This window comes from Cucurbita pepo, chromosome 3, assembly GCF_057944985.1.
Source record: "Cucurbita pepo subsp. pepo isolate OVF chromosome 3, ASM5794498v1, whole genome shotgun sequence".
Taxonomy (NCBI): Eukaryota; Viridiplantae; Streptophyta; class Magnoliopsida; order Cucurbitales; family Cucurbitaceae; genus Cucurbita; species Cucurbita pepo.
This window is the reverse complement of record NC_141800.1, coordinates 13,861,332-13,878,730: the sequence shown is the minus strand read 5'-3', so window position 1 is coordinate 13,878,730 and position 17,399 is coordinate 13,861,332. Positions and strand designations below refer to the sequence as shown.

The window sequence follows — 17,399 nt, the reverse complement described above, 5'->3', positions numbered from 1 at the left end:
AAAATTGCAGAGGAAACTGATTTGAATTGCAGGCTGATGAAGAACAGAGACATGGTTGCATTTGTACAGTGCGAGCTAATCTTTGTATCTATTCGACCAATTCCCAGGCTTTTGTTTCCCTCTAAGTTTCACTTTTTGAATTAAAAAGGTCTGACTTTTGTTTTAACACGGTGGAGTGGAATAATTTCTTAAGGATGGTTGGGAAAGAGTATCATGTGAGCTAATTTAGGGAATGATCATAGATTTATAAGTAAGGAATACTTCTCTATTGGTATCACGATGGAGATTCATGATTCTTAACCTAACCCATTAACAAAAATTCATTTTTTTCGACTAATTTAAGCATAATTCCATTTGTTTAAGCCATTAAGGTAAGTTTTACCTATGAAACTTACTGGAAATTGAACAAAAAGTTGGAATCATATGAAAGATTAGCCTCAAATGTGATAAAAGTTCGTGAAAAGTTATGATTGTGAAACTGATTTTCAAGAGGTTGTTTTGAAATCTCTCTCTTGGACAGACACACACACACCCCACAAAGCTGATTGATTGTTCTTTTCACTCGAGGGTTTCTCTCTCTTCTCTCTCTCTCTCTAAAAAGCTTTTGTAGAAAACAAGAGAGAAGAAGAGGGGAAAAAGATAACCCAATTTTATGTTTTGGGTTTTCATTACTCTGTTTTTCTTTTCCCTTTACAAAGTTCAATCTATCCTCTCTTTTCGGACCCATTTTGGCTTGTTTCTGTGACTCTTCTGGCTTGACGTGAAAGAAGAAGGAGACCCATCAAAGGGAAGAGGGTGAAAAAGCAAGCCCTCGCTAAGATTTGGATAACAACTTGTTTCTGGGTTTTGTTTTTTTAACTGTTGTGAGCAGCTTTTTTGCTCTGTTTTGATTGAAGATTTGGTGGATTTGGGCGGTGAGTTCTAAGTTTTACTGTGTGTATTTTGATGAATCAATGCTCTATTTGGTTTCTCGCTTGATTTTGTTTTCCCTTTTATCAGATTTGATGAAGCTTTATTTGAGCTGATTGAGTTTATTTTTCAGCTGGGTTCTGTGTGAAGGGATTAACAAGAGCTAGCTGGCTTCTGTCGTGTCACTGCCTTTGTTCCTGTTTTGGTTGGACATTTGAAGTGAAACATATTGTTGTCTGAAGTATCTTTGTTTTACTGAATTCCCTCAAATCCATGTTGAATGACAGCCATTTTTGGTGATTTGAAAGCTCAGTGGAGGTTCTTAGTTCAAAATGAATTGAGAAATCATCTCTGCATGTGGGTTTGCTTTCCTTTTTGTGAATTTTGTATACTGATTAAGATGAAATGAAAAGGGTCTTGTCATTGTAACTTGAATCCAACATTGTGGGATGACAGTTCGATAATGCACATGTTTTTCTGGGTTTGGTCCTCATTCATGTCTTTGAGCAGCAGTGGCAATATCTGCTTCTAGGAGTGTGAGAATTGACTTTGTAAGAGTGTAAATTTTCGACGAAACGACGCGGTAATGAGTCGAGAATCGAAACGGGGAAAGCAGGACAAAGGTTCTGATGATGCTCAGAAAGTGATTGTTGCAGTGAAGGCTTCCAAAGAAATTCCTAAAACTGCACTTGTTTGGGCGTTGACTCATGTTGTTCAAATTGGTGATTGCATAACTTTGCTGGTTGTTGTTCCTTCTCAAAGCTCTGGTATATTTCTCCCTTTCCTTTCCCTCATTTTGATATTGGTTAATCATTTGTTCATCTTCCAAATGTTGTCACATAGTGTTTGCTTGTCTGGAAACATGTTTCGGAACCGATAACAGCTTAGACTGCTTTTTATCATATAGTGTGAGATCCCACGTCGGTTGGAAAGGAGCACGAAACACCCTTTATAAGGGCGTGGAAACCTTTCCCTAGCAGATGCGTTTTAAAGCCTTGAGGAGAAGCCCAAAGAGGACAATATCTGCTAGCGGTGGGTCTGAGCTGTTACATTATTACAATGTGAGATCCCACGTCGATTGGGGAGGAGAACGAAACACCCTTTATAAGCGTGTGGAAACGTCTTCCTAGTAGATGCATTTTAAAAATCTTGAGGAAAACCCGAAAGAGAAAGCCCAAAGAGGACAATATTCGTTACACATAGTTTCCAATCATTTGTTCATCATATCCTTCAGGTAGAAAATTCTGGGGTTTTCCGAGATTCGCTGGGGATTGTGCGAGTGGTCACAAGAAAGCTCACTCTGGAACGAGCTCAGAGCTGAAATGTGATATCACTGATTCATGTTCACAGATGATCCTTCAGCTTCATGATGTTTACGATCCAAATAAGGTTAAATGCCTTGGCTGTTTGAAGAGTAAAACGCCTATTAGATGACATGTTTCTTGAAATGGAACCTTGTCTTTTGCAGATCAATGTGAAAATTAAGATCGTTTCGGCGTCGCCTAACGGGGCCGTGGCCGCTGAGGCCAAGAGAGCTCAAGCTAGCTGGGTTGTATTAGACAAGTAAGTCTCTCTTCTGCTCACTTCTCAGTTCTTCCTATGATGTTTATATAATTATTTCTGATTGTTTCAGACATCTCAAACACGAGGAGAAATGTTGCATGGAAGAGTTACAATGCAACATTGTCGTAATGAAGCGATCGCAGCCGAAAGTTCTTCGTTTGAACTTGGTAGGTTCTCCAAAGAAGGAACCAGACATGCCTTCTCCGTTACCTTATGATATAGACGACGGGTCCGAAAGCAATCGAAAAGAAAACGATCCTCTCGATTTCATTCGAGGACCAGTTGTGACTCCGAATAGCAGTCCAGAGTTAGACACGCCTTTTACTGCTACCGAAGCTGGAACATCATCAGTGTCGAGCTCAGATCCTGGAACTTCTCCATTTTTCGTCTCGGAAATGAACGGAGACACGAAGAAAGAGGAGTTGTTTGTTATCAAGGAAAATAAAGAACTTGATGCTGCTAGTTCAGACTCAGATATTGAGAATTTATCTGTTTCTTCGAGGAGTTTAAGGTTCCAACCATGGATGTCAGAACTTCTAAGTTCTCATCTTCAATCCTCTCAACACATTGGAAGGCCACAAAGATGTGATGATAGGAATCAAATGTCGACAAGAAAATCTTCAAAACTCGACAGAGAATCTAGCATTGGAATGTCGAGCCATATAAGCGACAATGATTTCCATGGCGATGTACGAGATGCAGTTTCATTATCCAGGAACACGCCGCCCGGCCCTCCTCCCTTATGTTCAATATGCCAACACAAGGCACCAGTTTTCGGAAAGCCTCCGAGGTGGTTCAGCTATGCCGAGCTCGAGCTTGCTACAGGTGGATTTTCACAAGCCAACTTTTTGGCAGAAGGAGGATATGGATCTGTTCACAGAGGGGTACTCCCGGACGGACAGGTGGTTGCTGTCAAGCAGCACAAACTGGCTAGTTCTCAAGGAGACCATGAATTTTGTTCCGAAGTCGAAGTTCTTAGCTGTGCACAGCATCGAAACGTCGTTTTGTTGATCGGCTTTTGTATAGAGGAGAAAAGAAGGTTGTTGGTTTATGAATACATCTGCAATGGCTCATTGGATTCTCATTTATATGGTAACCTTTTGGCTTTAACAGTTCATATATGATTTTAGAGTTGAATCAGTGATCTAATACTAATAAACTGGAGTGGCCATGTTTGTTATTGTTTCAGGACGCCAACAAGAGCCGTTAGAATGGTCTGCTCGACAAAAAGTTGCCGTGGGAGCTGCAAGGGGGCTACGTTATCTCCATGAAGAATGTCGAGTCGGTTGCATTGTTCATCGGGATATGCGGCCGAACAACATTCTTATCACCCATGATTTCGAACCATTAGTAAGAAAATCTTCCATCTTGGAAAGCATTTATGAATTACTTCTCATAGTTGTACTCCCATCACACACTGCATCACAAATTACAGAACAGACAGTACTCTATGATAATTTGTGTGCTTATAGTCCTTAGGGTGCTAGAATTAATCAAGGTTCTTGTGAGATCCCACCTCGGTTGGAGAGGGGAACGAACCATTCTTTATAAGGGTGTGGAAATCTTTGACTAGTAGACACGTTTTAAAATCTTGAGGGGAAGCTCGAAGAGGACAATATTTGCTAGAAGTGAGATTAGGCTGGTACAAATGGTATCAGACCAGATACCGTGTGATGTGCTAGCGAGGACGCTGGGCCATGAATGGGGGTGGATTGTGAGATCCCACATCGGTTGGAGACGGGAACAGAGTATTCTTTATAAGGGTATGAAAATCTGTCCCAAGTAGATGTGTTTTAAAACCGTGAGGGGAAGCCCGGAAGGGAAAGCCCAAAGAGGACAATATCTGCTAGTGGTGGGCTTGGGCTGTTACAAATGGTATTAGAGTCAGACACCAGGCGGTGTCCCAGTGAGGACGCTGAGTCTCGAAGGGGGGTGGACATCAGGCAGTGTTCCAGCGAGGACGCTGGCCCCAAGGGGGAGTGGATTGTGAGATCCCACATTGATTGGAGAGGGGAATTTGTGCCAACGAGGACGTTGGGCCCTGAAGGGGGAAGATTGTGAGATCTCATATCGGTTGGAGAGGGGAACAAAACATTGTGTAAAAAGGTGTGGAAACCTTTCCCTAGCAAACGCATTTTAATCTTAAACATTTTTGCTTGGACAATGTCTAAGTTTCGTTCTTTGTCTACAAGGTTGGAGATTTTGGTCTTGCAAGATGGCAGCCCGACGGAGATACCGGTGTCGAGACGAGAGTTATTGGAACATTTGGGTAGGCATCCAACCACATTCTTGTACCTTGTACCTTTTCTCGATCACACCTCGTTCACATATCGTATCTTATTTTCTTTGGTCTAGGTATTTGGCTCCAGAGTACGCTCAAAGCGGTCAAATCACCGAAAAAGCTGACGTTTATTCCTTCGGCGTGGTACTGGTGGAGCTAATTACCGGAAGAAAAGCCGTTGACCTTAACCGACCAAAAGGTCAACAGTGTCTCACTGAATGGGTATGGAGATTGAGTGAACATATAGTTAGCAAGCTTGAAAGGATACTATTACCAACTACTCATACTTTGTTCTTCCAAAGCAGGCACGCCCCCTGTTGGATGAGTTCCTCATTGATGAACTGATTGATCCAAGGTTGGGAAATAGCTTTGCCGAGAACGAAGTGTACTGTATGCTGCACGCTGCGTCGTTATGCATCCGAAGAGATCCGAATGCGAGGCCTCGTATGTCACAGGTTAGATATCAAGTCTAAAACCATCTAGCATTGATGATGGACTTTTTCAAAACTTGACACCATTCGTTTCTATTTGGATCTGTTAAGGTTTTACGGATTCTAGAGGGCGACCTCATCATGGATGCTAATTACTTGTCGACACCCGGTTACGACGTGGGTAATCGTAGCGGTCGGATGTGGACTGAGCAGCAGCAGCAAAACTACAGTGGCTCGTTATCGGACGAGACGCTCGAGAGGTTCAATGAAAAGGTGTGTCTTGAGAGCTTAAGATCAGGTGGTTACTGGGAGAGGGACAAGACAAGGAGGAGTTCAAGTGGCAGTAATTTGTAAAGTGGCTCAGCATATTCTTAGAACACACTACAATACACCTTTTTGTCTGAATTTTTTTGGGCAATTCTTTTTGCTCATTGAAAGTTTTTGTTTGTGTATAGTAGTAGTTGTAGTAGTAAGTTTTGTAGGAAAATAGTGTAGCAGCTAAGCCTGTAAATCAAGGAAGCTGTTCTTTGGACATAGAACTCTCCCTTTTCGCTCGATCTCGACTTTAAATCAATTAGATTGCATTCTCGTGCTTGTTCGGTTGTGGTCGGTTTTGTACTGAATGTACGTTTTCAAACTTGAGATGGGTTTTTACTTGGTAAGTTTTGAATGTTGAAGTCGGAGAAGTTGTGAGAAGATAATGAGACCCTTGAGTATATGTTGCTTAAGTTGGTGTATACGATACAGGACAATAATGTCGTTAATGTCAAATTTGTATGAAAAATTACATATCAAGGCAGACATTCCATGTGAGAGATGAATGAGTGCTAGCGAGGATGCTGGCCCTTAAAAATAGGTGGATTGTGAGATACCACATCGGTTGGGGAGGAGAACAAAACATTCTTTATAAGAGTGTGTAAATCTCCCTTAGTATAGACGTGTTTAAGAAATCTTGAGGGGAAACTCGAAAGGGAAAGCTCAAAGAGGACAATATCGACTAGTGGTGGACTTGGGCTGTTACAAATGGTATCATAGTTAGACACCAAGCGGTGTGCCAACGAGGATGTTGAGCTTCGTGGACGCTGAGCCCCAAAGGGGTGAACACTGGGTGGTGTGCAAACGAGGGCTCTGAATGGACCCCAAAATGGGAGTGGATTGCGAGATCCCACATTAAGCAGTATGCCAGCGAGGATGTTGAGCCCCGAAGGGTCGATATTGAACGGTGTGCCAGTGAACACTCCGAAGGAGGGGTGAATTGTGAGATCCCAAGTCGATTGAAAATGGGAACGACCACACCTAATTTAGGATTTTATTTATTTTTCATATAATCAAATTTCAATAAAATCCCAAAAAGCATATTTTTGTAAAGTTGAGAGATAAAATATTTGGTTAAACAATGAAAAAAAAAAATGAAATCAATTGAAACTCATAAGAATTAAGATACATCGATTGAAACAAAATTGGTGTAAAAAAAAAAAAAAAAAGTTGAATTATTAAAAATATGAAAACAAATGTTAACACAAATTTGTTGCATCACAAGAATGATAAATTAAGAATTCGAAAGCAGAAATCGAATCGCACAATTTCATCAATTTTTCAATCGTCAAAAACAGAGATCACCATAAGGAATCAGAACAAAAAGAAGATCCAATAACCTCTACAATTAAGAAGACGATCCAGGCGCCATCAATCCAGTAGCTTCTTCATCCAAGTAGAGATTCTCGGTCTTCCTCACGGCGGCGTGCGCCAAAACGACGACGGCGCCGATGATCAGAGCGATGAGAATATTGAGTGAGGCGTTGGTCAAGAACAAGAATCCGATGGTGAGAACAGAGAGGACGAGGAGAATGATCCAATCTTGGAGAACACGGCCGGCGATAACGAGAGGCTGATCGCGGAGGAAGTAGAGGAAGAGCCAGAGGGACATCATGAGCACGAAGACGATGAGGGAAATCGGATGCCAGAGGAGGGCGAGGAAGAGGATGATTAGGATGACGATGGCGTAGTTCATACGGAAGTAAGCGAGGTTGATTTTGATGCGAGCGAGAGTGTCGTGGAGGTTGGAAGGGAGAGTGAAGGAGCGGTAATCGGCCATGAGACGCCATGGACGGCGGTGCCCGAGCCCGTCTTTGAAGCGCTGTTTGGCGCGGGAGATGTACTCGAGGTTAGCGGCGGTGGCAGCGGCAGCGGCGTAGGAGGTTGGAATCGTGCCGTAGTCGGTCATTTTTGTCGTCGGTGCCGGAGCTGGGTGGTGGTTTGACTGATTTTTGGGGGAATCGGGGATTGAATGAAGAAAATGTTTGGGAGATCTAACAATGAGACATTGACGGCCAATAAATTGCCCCAAAAAATTTAAATAAATATTAAATTATACCAAATAAAAAATATCTAAAATCTAAGATCAGAAATTAAATATGCTTCCGATTAATTCCTAATTTTTTTTATGATGCATGTGAGTGAAGACAAAATATACTAAAAAAACTCACGTCCGTCTAGAAGTGAAGAATAAGTAACGTAACCATGTAAGGGAAAAACAAGCATCAAATACAAATTTCTAGTCTAATTCAAATTTTGGGTATCGGGCAGAAAAAAATATAAATGAGTTGAGTCGAACCAATTCTCAATATTTATTTATATTTTAAGTACCTAATTAAATTAGGTAATTTGATGATATTATGGAATATAATCTAAAAACGAATGGCTTTAAAAAGTTGGCGTGAACAACTTACGTGGCATTGAGACGTGGCTTAAGCAATAAGGAATGGGTTTAAAAATGTCAAAGAAACTTATCGTATGTTTCGCCCTAAAATATTGGAATTTTCTTTTCAGAAATTCCAAATATAATTATTGTTATTTTATTTAATAACAAATATTGATTTTTAATTTCTTGGGAATTGGCTTCGGCAACGTGGCTATTATTTAATTAATATCAAAACGATATTAAATTATTAATTAGGAAAAGTAAATAATAACAACAATTATTATTATTATTATTTTATTTGAATTTTACTTTAAATTTTACTTTAATAAATAAATGTTATGAGAAACAAAATTTAATTTTATATTTAATAGGGACCATTAATACGTCAACCACTAGACTACAAATGAGAAGGAGCCACGTGGATGGAAGAGAGCTGACCGAAAGTGCCATTTGTACAGAAATAATTAGTTGGCAGTTTTCTAAAAATGTCGACATGTCGGCAAATATATTTTTTTTAAAAAAATTCGTTTTCGGGTGAGGAGGAGACATTTATGGGCTACCGGGTCGGAAGCAACCCATGGAGCAACCCAGAACTCCAGCCCAGTCATCCAATTAATTAAGCCCAAGCCCAAGCCCCAGCAAGTGTTACCAGCCCATGCGTGCAGCCACCACCAGCAAATCAGCCCAACAACCCGCAAGGCGGTCCATGAAATTATTCGATGATTAAGGGTTTGTTAGCTTATTCTTAATTGTGAACCATGTGGTCCACATTGTTATCTGGCAATGAATTGATCGATGAGCCACAAAGGGCTTGATCATGATTAACGATGAGCTCTAAGAAGCTAGAGAAATGATGAACTTCAATGAGCTAAAGAAACAATGAACCTCAAAGAGATTAGATTAAGATATATGGTCGCATCGAAATAGTAAAAAGCTAATTATCTAAAGACCTCGAGTAACCCTAATAAGATAGATGAGCTCCAAGAAGTTGTAAGGTCGAGAACAATGAATGTATTAGGCTCCAAGAAGCTAGGTTAGGGAGTATGTTGAGCTCTAAGGGACTAAACTAAGAAAAAACAAATGGAGCTTCTAGTCGCTAGATTATAAGCCTCGACTAGAACTATCCTACAAAAAGACAATAAACTCCCAGGAGTTAGAGAACTCCGAGGAGATAAAATCTTATAATGAGTACGATTGAACTAGTAGAGTCTAGGGTTAATTTTTTGAGAATCTAAGATCTGAAAATAGGGTATTCGAAAGACTGCTTACTGAGTATTTTTATAATCATTCATGCATTATTCTTGTTATTATAACGTCCCTACTAAACAATATTAAAAAGAAGGCATAAAAATGAAAGGGAAGGAAAAGAAGAGCATCGTATGGAGCATGGGATTTGTAGGACAATAGAGAGACATTTTTTCCATGGTGACAAGTAAGAACATTAAAGTGGGCATACCCACACGTTTGCATGTTGACCAAGAAAATTATGTCGTTTCTTTTGTCTGTGTGTCCCAATTATTTGTCTGTTGGAAAGGGATCAAAATGGTCAAGTTTTATGCAAACTTGTTGCTGTCTTCTGTGCCTCTCAACAACGTTGGTCCTCTCTCTTCTTTACCCAAATTGCCATTCTCTTCTTCATTCTTACTGTTGGGAAGTTTATAATGTTGTCTTCCTCAGCCACCCACCTAGTTAATCACATTACATCAACATTAATCTTCCATTACTCATAACTATATATTGTTTGAATGTTATGTGTTAGCTCAAAAACTTTAGATTTATGTGTTGAATCCAAGGATTCAGAGGCTAAATGTGTTCAAATCTTAGGTCAAATTTTTCGAACATGAACATAACTTAGCATGTATTATCGACCTATGTAATGGCTCAAGTCCATCACTAGCAGATGTTGTACTCTCTAGGCTTTCTCCTTCGAGCTTTTGAGCAAGGTTTTTAAAACATGTATGCTAGCTAGAGGTTTCCACATCCAAGAATGCTTCATTTCCCTCACACTCAAGTTCCATAGCTTTGGGTCCGCTATCCCGATCATGATTTTCCTTCTCCCAGAAGGAAAAGTCCTTCCCTTTTTGGCCAGTTGTGGGCGAGGAGGGATCCAAACCCCGGCACCGTGGTTTGTAGCCACATGCTCTAGTCTTCTAAGCTACAAGCCCCACCGTGTCTTCACTCTCTCTCTCATAATAGAGATGGAAGAAAAGGAGGTGTCTCCCATTGCACGTGTGTGTGTGTAGAGAGACAGAAAAAAAGGACAGCAGAGATGAGAAGGATTCATCAAAGATTCACATCCGACCAATTTAATTGGTACATTTTGGATTTTCCAATCAATCACTCAAATTTGGTTCATTTTGTTTGTTTGGATTTTTGCATTCAATTCATTCACCCAATCCTGACCCACAATCATTCTCCCCTTAAAAAACCCATCAAAAAGTTTCTATCTTTCTCTCATGAATCATTGTCTTTTTGGTCAATTGGCACCTTACTTACAGACATCTTGTTCATTTCTTCTGACCCACTTTGGAAATTTTGCTCAAAACCCTAATGATTTTGCTTAAAGCCCTGATTTTAGTGAACACACATGCCTGATTTGATTTGAAAGCATGCATGAATGGATATCATTTGTATGGGAGAAAAGTTGTTTCATGGGATGTTTTAGCCCTAATGTAACTACTTTGACTCGTTAAGCAAAACACATTTGTTAGGGAGAGGTTGCTACACTCTTATAAAGAATGTTTTGTTCCCTCTCCAACCAACGTGGGATCTCACAATCCACCCTCCTTGGGACCCAGCCTCCTTGCTAGCACATTGTCCGGTGTCTGGCTCTGATACCATTTGTAATATCTCAAGCCCACCGCTAACACTCTTATAAAGAATGTTTCGTTCCCTCTCCAACCAACGTGGGATCTCACAATCCACCCTCCTTGGGACCCAGCCTCCTCGCTAGCACATTGTCTGGTGTCTGGCTCTGATACCATTTGTAATATCCCAAGCCCACCGCTAACAAATATTGTCCGCTTTGGCCCATTACGTATCGCCGTCAACCTCACGGTTTTAAAACACGTTTGTTAGGGAGAGGTTTCCACACCCTTATAAAAAATGCTTCGTTTCCCACTCTAACCAACATGAGATCTCATAATCCACCTTCCTTGAGGGCCCAACCTCCTCGTTGGCACACTGCCCAGTGTCTAGCTCTGATACCATTTGTAATACCCCAAGCTCACCACTAACAAATAGTTTTAAGACATATATATTATGAAGAGTTTTCCACACCATTATAAAGAATGTTTCGTTCTCCTCTCCAACCAACGTAGGATCTCACAAACATCCTCACAAAAAGATATATATGATTCAAATCAAAACCCAAACAACGATTTTTTGATGATAGAACGACTGAAAATGCATACGAATATGTTACCTGAATTCAGTGACAAAGTGATGCAAGAAAATGGAAGTCTCTAGTCTGGCCAACTCAAGTCCAGGGCACAATCTTTGTCCTCCACCAAAAGGAGTGAAATTCAAGCTGTTTGAGTCCTTATCCTAACAACCCACAATTTCAATTTTGCCATTAACCATTGAAAAACACAAAAAAAAAAAAAAAAAAAAAAACAAGACCCAAATAATTAGGGCTCTCAATACTTACTTGCCATCTCCATGGATTAAAATGGTAAGGACTTTCAAAGTGTTCTTCATCAACATGAACTGACCTAAAATATACAAGAACACACCATCCTTCAGGTATTAGATACCCTTTTATCTCGACGTCCTTCACCGCCTTTCTCATCACTCCGGTTATTATATTCCCCATCCTCAACGTCTCCGTTATGACCTAAATAGTGCAAAGATTAAAACATGACGATTTATTCGATACGATAATGTGTAATTTGAACGAAACGAGCTTAACGGGTACCCTTACATTTTGTGTAAATGGTAATGACAAGTAATCAGTCCACTTCAATGGCTCTCCAAGCTGGGTTTTCAGTCTTTTCAATTCCATGTTTTCTTCCTGCCCATGAAAAGTTTTAGAGAATATTCCAATATTTTAAATTTATTGGATTTTTTTATTATTATTATTGAAATATCCTTATAAGACAAGAAAATAATTGTCGGGCACATTCTACGTTCATGAATATATCTCTGTTTTTCATGATCTTTTAATTATTTTCTCATGTTTATTATTATTTTTTTAAAATATTTTGTGAAAATAAGAATATTTTGAAAAATAAATAAAAGGGTATCATTATAATTATTGGAGAGTGAAAGAGAGACAGGACGACACGTCTATTAAGACCGATATTACCATCTCAAAGCTCGTTAACCTCGAGAAAAACAAAAAACATGTCTTTATTTTATTTTGACCTCCAAACTTTTAAGATATCTATTTTAAAAGTCTAGGGACCAAAATGAAACAAATTTAAGAATTTAGAGACCCAAATGATATTTAACTAGAAAGATGCTAAGAAAATAAAGGACGGGAGGATATGATACACGTACCACTAATCGTTGAAGAGCTAACGGGCAATCGGAAAGGTATTTTATGGCCAAAGTGATAAGGATCGGGACTGAATCTTGGCCGGGAATCATCATATCAATGATATTATCTGCTATCAGTTCATCAGTGACTTGGTGGCTTCCATCATTCAGCAAGATGTCCACAACATCATTTGGGACTCTATTATTACTCAAATTCTCATTCATCTTCTTTCTTTTACCTTCTATTATTTCTTCCACTAACTTAACCATTTTCCTTTTGGCCTGAAAATTTTGTCACAAAAACAAGAACACAAAAACACCAATTGTTTGATTCTCTCTTTTGTCGTTGTTTTCATCATATGACAACACAAATTTTTAAGACATAAAATGTCGAAAAAAACATAAACTTGCCTGTAATGATCTGTAAAGTGTGGTTCCTGGGATGTTTATTGGGAAAGCCATAATCCCAGCAATGAATTGGTTGAATTGTTTCTTCAGAAATTCCATTTCTTCACCGCCCTCTAAACTCATCAATGTCTTTACTAGTACTTCAAATGCAATCTGAAGAAATCAAATATACAAAAAATTAAAAAGATTTGATTCATGATGATTTTGAATGTGAGTTCTTGGACAATATGATTCTAACAACAATTATTACCAACACCCATCTTAAACATATTCTTAATATTTTGCTTTGCTCGTTAGGCTTAAGCAGATAGTGTAAGATCCTACATCAATTGGGGAAGAAAACGAAGTATTCTTTACAAGGGTGTGTAAACTTCTCCGTAGTAGGTGCGTTTCAAAAAAATTTGAAGGGAAGCCTTAAAGAGAAAGCCCAAGGAAGACAATATATGCTAGCTCGTTAAGCTTAAGCAGATAGTGTAAGATCCCACATCGGTTGGAGAGGAAAACAAAGCATTCTTTATAAGGGTGTAGAAACTCTCCCTAGTAGACGCGTTTTAAAAACCTTGAGGGAAAGTTCGAAAGGGAAAGTCCAAAGAGGATAGTATCGACTAGCTCGTTAAGCTTAAGCAGATAGTGTAAGATCTCACATCGGTTGGGGAAGAAAACGAAGCATTCTTTACAAGGGCATGGAAACCTCTTCCTAGTAGACATGTTTTAAAAACCTTGAGGGGAATGCTAGCCCGTAAAGCTTAAACAGATAGTTTGAGATCCCACGTTGGTTGGGGAAAAAAACGAAGCATTTTTTATAAGAGTATAGAAACCTCTCTCTAGTAGACGCGTTTTAAAAACCTTAAGGGAAAACCCGAAAGAGGACAATATCTACTAGCGGTGGACTAGGGCGGTTACAGATAGATTACAAGAAATTCAAAGAAACTGAGTAGAGATCGAGAGAGAAAAGAGGTACATTTTTGGCTTCATCTTGTATATGGATAGGATTGTGTTGAGAAGAACTCCAAGTAGACATGGATTTTTGAAGAAATTTCTGCATATCAATGGTTAATTGAGCTTTAAGATGAGCTGACTTGAAGAATGCTCCAATAAGACCATGAATTCTTCTATGCAAAGGGCCATTAATGAGCAAAATAGAAGCTTTTCCCATCAAATCCGTCACAGATTTTGGATAAGATGTCACAAAAGCCTTCGCATCACTTTGTAGAACAAATCTGTTAACTTCAGCATCAGTTGACACAATTGTTGGACTTCCAAATAAATGGGATTTGAAAACCTTCCCATATCTACAACAAAAAAAAAAAAACACAAAACCCCATTAAAAAAACATCCTATGATTTCATGTTCTCATGTTCTTTATCGGCCCCGGCCCGAAATAGTAAATCATGGAAATCAAGATAAATTCAAATATACTAACAATCTCATCAAATCTTGGTAGTTTGAATATTTGAATTATATCTCAATAAAACTCACCGTCGGCGACGCGTGTCCATAAAGCTGTCGGGGCGGTGAGAGTAAGCGGAGGAGACGAAATGGAGCGTTTCACCGACGAAGAGGAGGCCAAGCGAGCCAGAAGGAAGTGAAGGCTTTGAAGAGGATGAGGCTTTGAAGATTACTATGATTGTGGAACATATGAAGGCTGCAGCTGTGATGAGCTGCACAAAAATCCACAAAGAATCCATGTTTTTTTTATGAATTTTTTGCTGATCTGTGTATATTGTTTGAGATTTGCAGTGATACTCAACCTTTTATAATGTAAATATGAAGACTCATATGATTACCACTCTTTCAACTTTTTTTGGTTGCCTTTTTTTTTTCTTGGTTATTGCAATATGAATTTGCATGGGTTTCGAGCACGCCGAGCGAGGCGGGGATACACGCTTTATTTGTATCGGTGTAAAATAAGAGACAGCTATATTGTGATAGCCTCGTCCAATAATTGGAATTTGAGGAGTGAGTAGATAATAACACATTTATGTTTTAAGTTTTTGTTATTAAATTGTTTAAATATAAATTATGGTTTAAAAAACGTTTGTAATAAATTTCTAAATTTTTATTTTTGTATTTAACAAATTAATTTTTTTTTTATAACCATTTTCTTTATTTTATCGTCCACTCTCTCTTAAAATATTTAGAAGTTAAGTTTTGAAACCAAAGCTTTAAAAACTTTTGTTTTCGAATAAAACAAAGAATAATTTTTTTAATAAATTAAAAGTTTTAGTGAGGGATTTAGGAATAAAATAAATAATTAAATGTTTTCATGTAATCTTCCCGAAAATCAAGGGATTTAGTGAGAGTCATTTATTGCCTAGTATAAACATTCCTATTATAATGTGAATAAAACGAGGATAATTTTTTTAATAAATTAAAAGTTTTAGGAAGGGATGAATAAAATAAAATCAAATAAAAATAAAATAAATAATTAAATGTTCTCATGTAATCTCCCACAAAATCGAGGGATTTAGTGCGAGACATGCCTTATAGAAACATTCTTATTTCGTTTCTTTATCCTAAAACCTTACCAATGGAATAAAACGAAGAATATTTTTTTTTAATAAATTAAAAGTTTTAGCAAGGGATTTAAGAATAAAATAAATAATTAAATGTTATGTAATCTCCCGAAGATCGAGGATTTACTGTCAGACATTTATTGTCTAATAGAAACATTCCTATTATAATGCGAATAAAATCGAGAATAATTTTTTTTAATAAATTAAAAGTTTTAGTAAGGAATTTAGGAATAAAATAAAATAAATAATTAAATGTTCTTTAGTAATCTTCCCGAAAATTGAGGGATATATTGCAAGACATTTATTGCCTCATAGAAACATTCCTATTTCTACTCGTTTCTTTATCCTAAAACCTTAAAATGCTAATAAAACCAAGAATATATTTTTTTTTAGTTTTAGATGGGATATAGGAATAAAATCAAAATAAAATAAATAATTAAATGTTCTCATGTAATCTCCCCGAGGAATTTAGTGGAAAATTGAGGGATTTAGTGATAAACATTCCTATTATAAGCGAATAAAACAAAGATTAATTTTTTTAATAAATTAAAAGTTTTGGTAAGGGATTTAGAAATAAAATAAAATAAATTAAATAATTAAATGTTCAAAGTAAAACACGCTTTTAACTCTGAAATTTTTATGATTGAGCCATCAAAAAGTACGTATCTTGTCGGTATAGGTAGTGACCTTCAATTCTTTTAAGTCGTTCTTAGTTATCCTATCATCAAGATCACTCTCATTCGAATATAGTCTTAATTCATTCACATACCATTCTTTTACTTGAGTGTCACGCGAGGAAACAAACATAAATTAACCAACCTAATTAGATTTAAAATAAAAAATTTAATAACATATCGAACAAAAAAAAGAACCTATTTAATAACTTTAAAAAATGTTGAAAAAATCCAATGAATCTATTAAATTCGAAATTAAAAATTTCCCACATTTTAAATATTTTTCAAAATTTAACTACCAATAAAGTAATGTACTTATTTCAAAGTTGGAATGATGTAAGCCATTGATCAATATTTGATGAAGAACATGTTTAATGGATGAAAAACTTCTTTGAATATATTATTATTTTATATAACAATGCTCAAATAAAAGATAAAGGACTATTTATTAAACCCTACATCTCTAAGCATTTATGTTTCAATAGAAAAATGAGTTTAACAAGTAAAACCTGATTAACCCTCCATTAATCTTTGACCATCTAACTTTGATAATCTTATCATTATTGATTAATTAGTGTTGCTTACACAATAATCTTACAACTTCATATATAATTTGAAGCAAAAAAACCCCTCTCTCGAGCTCTCGAGAAAAATCCTTATTAGTTGATAATGAAACCCTAATTTACAAGTGTGTTTAAGGCAGCTTGCATATATCTGGACTAATCTCAAGCGACACTGGTCAAAACCTTTTACAATTGGTTAGTTTAAGAGATAAACCGCCATACAAAGGTTAAACTTGGTGCGAAGTCAGTAAAGCAAGACTCGTTTATCAATTTTCTAAGGTTGATGTCACTGATAGCTCTAGGTTCACTTTTCTTCTCCTCAGACCACTGAAAGAGAAACCCCACTCATTTTATAAAACATGGTCAAAATGATCGGCTCAAGTCTTTTATTATCGTTAATGAATCCGTAATTATTATGTACATAAAAACTAACATATACCCATTTGAAAAGGGGGACCAAAGAGGGATATAGAGAGTAAATAAACTTAAAAAAGTTACATTTGGTGTTAAGTACTCCATTGTAGTGGCAGCTTGGGCGGCTTCTCGTGCCTTCATGTTAGAATATTAAATATGAACTTCCATTGATCATCACTCCACAAAGAGGCTGCATGTGCCACCCTATGAGACATTAAAAAAATGGGTAATTTTTAAATTTTGGAGTTCATCATTGCCCATGAAATCTTTTTGAATCCAACCCATTTCTTCCACATTTTCAAAGATTTTCCTTTGACCCTTTTCTTAACTTATGTTCACTTTCATGACCCAACATTCATTCATTGCCAATTTGTTTAATAAGTGTCTACATCTCAACACCTTTAGCTACTGCCTAACTTGCTGATATGTTAGTTTATGCAACTCTCCAAATGTAATGGTA

At 37.5% G+C, this 17,399-nt stretch overlaps 3 protein-coding genes across 4 annotated transcripts; 1 reads left to right on the top strand and 2 right to left on the bottom strand.

Annotated features, from left to right (window-relative positions):
* Window positions 1-446: 446 nt before the first annotated feature.
* Window positions 447-5,778, top strand: LOC111791002 (inactive protein kinase SELMODRAFT_444075). Of its 2 annotated transcripts, none has more exons than XM_023672169.2 (11): window positions 447-914; window positions 1,043-1,266; window positions 1,420-1,676; window positions 2,144-2,298; window positions 2,378-2,472; window positions 2,543-3,564; window positions 3,662-3,822; window positions 4,665-4,741; window positions 4,828-4,975; window positions 5,059-5,208; window positions 5,296-5,778. In XM_023672169.2, the coding sequence occupies exons 3-11, from the start codon at window positions 1,496-1,498 to the stop codon at window positions 5,536-5,538; spliced, it is 2,232 nt and encodes a 743-aa protein (XP_023527937.2). In that variant the 5' UTR covers window positions 447-914; window positions 1,043-1,266; window positions 1,420-1,495; the 3' UTR covers window positions 5,539-5,778. The 2 variants fall into 2 exon arrangements, with proteins under 2 accessions (XP_023527937.2, XP_023527936.2); XM_023672168.2 differs by having other exon boundaries at window positions 1,366-1,676.
* An 877-nt stretch (window positions 5,779-6,655) lies between these two features.
* Window positions 6,656-7,523, bottom strand: LOC111791116 (PRA1 family protein F3). Its single transcript, XM_023672329.2, has one exon. The coding sequence runs from the start codon at window positions 7,406-7,408 to the stop codon at window positions 6,848-6,850; it is 561 nt and encodes a 186-aa protein (XP_023528097.1). The 5' UTR covers window positions 7,409-7,523; the 3' UTR covers window positions 6,656-6,847.
* A 1,678-nt stretch (window positions 7,524-9,201) lies between these two features.
* Window positions 9,202-14,483, bottom strand: LOC111790258 (3-epi-6-deoxocathasterone 23-monooxygenase CYP90D1). The gene is made up of 8 exons (XM_023671122.2): window positions 14,252-14,483; window positions 13,734-14,064; window positions 12,776-12,925; window positions 12,386-12,646; window positions 11,808-11,897; window positions 11,535-11,720; window positions 11,310-11,431; window positions 9,202-9,570 (listed from the first exon to the last, which is right to left on the bottom strand). The coding sequence occupies exons 1-8, from the start codon at window positions 14,458-14,460 to the stop codon at window positions 9,471-9,473; spliced, it is 1,449 nt and encodes a 482-aa protein (XP_023526890.2). The 5' UTR covers window positions 14,461-14,483; the 3' UTR covers window positions 9,202-9,470.
* Between the last annotated feature and the right edge of the window lie 2,916 nt (window positions 14,484-17,399).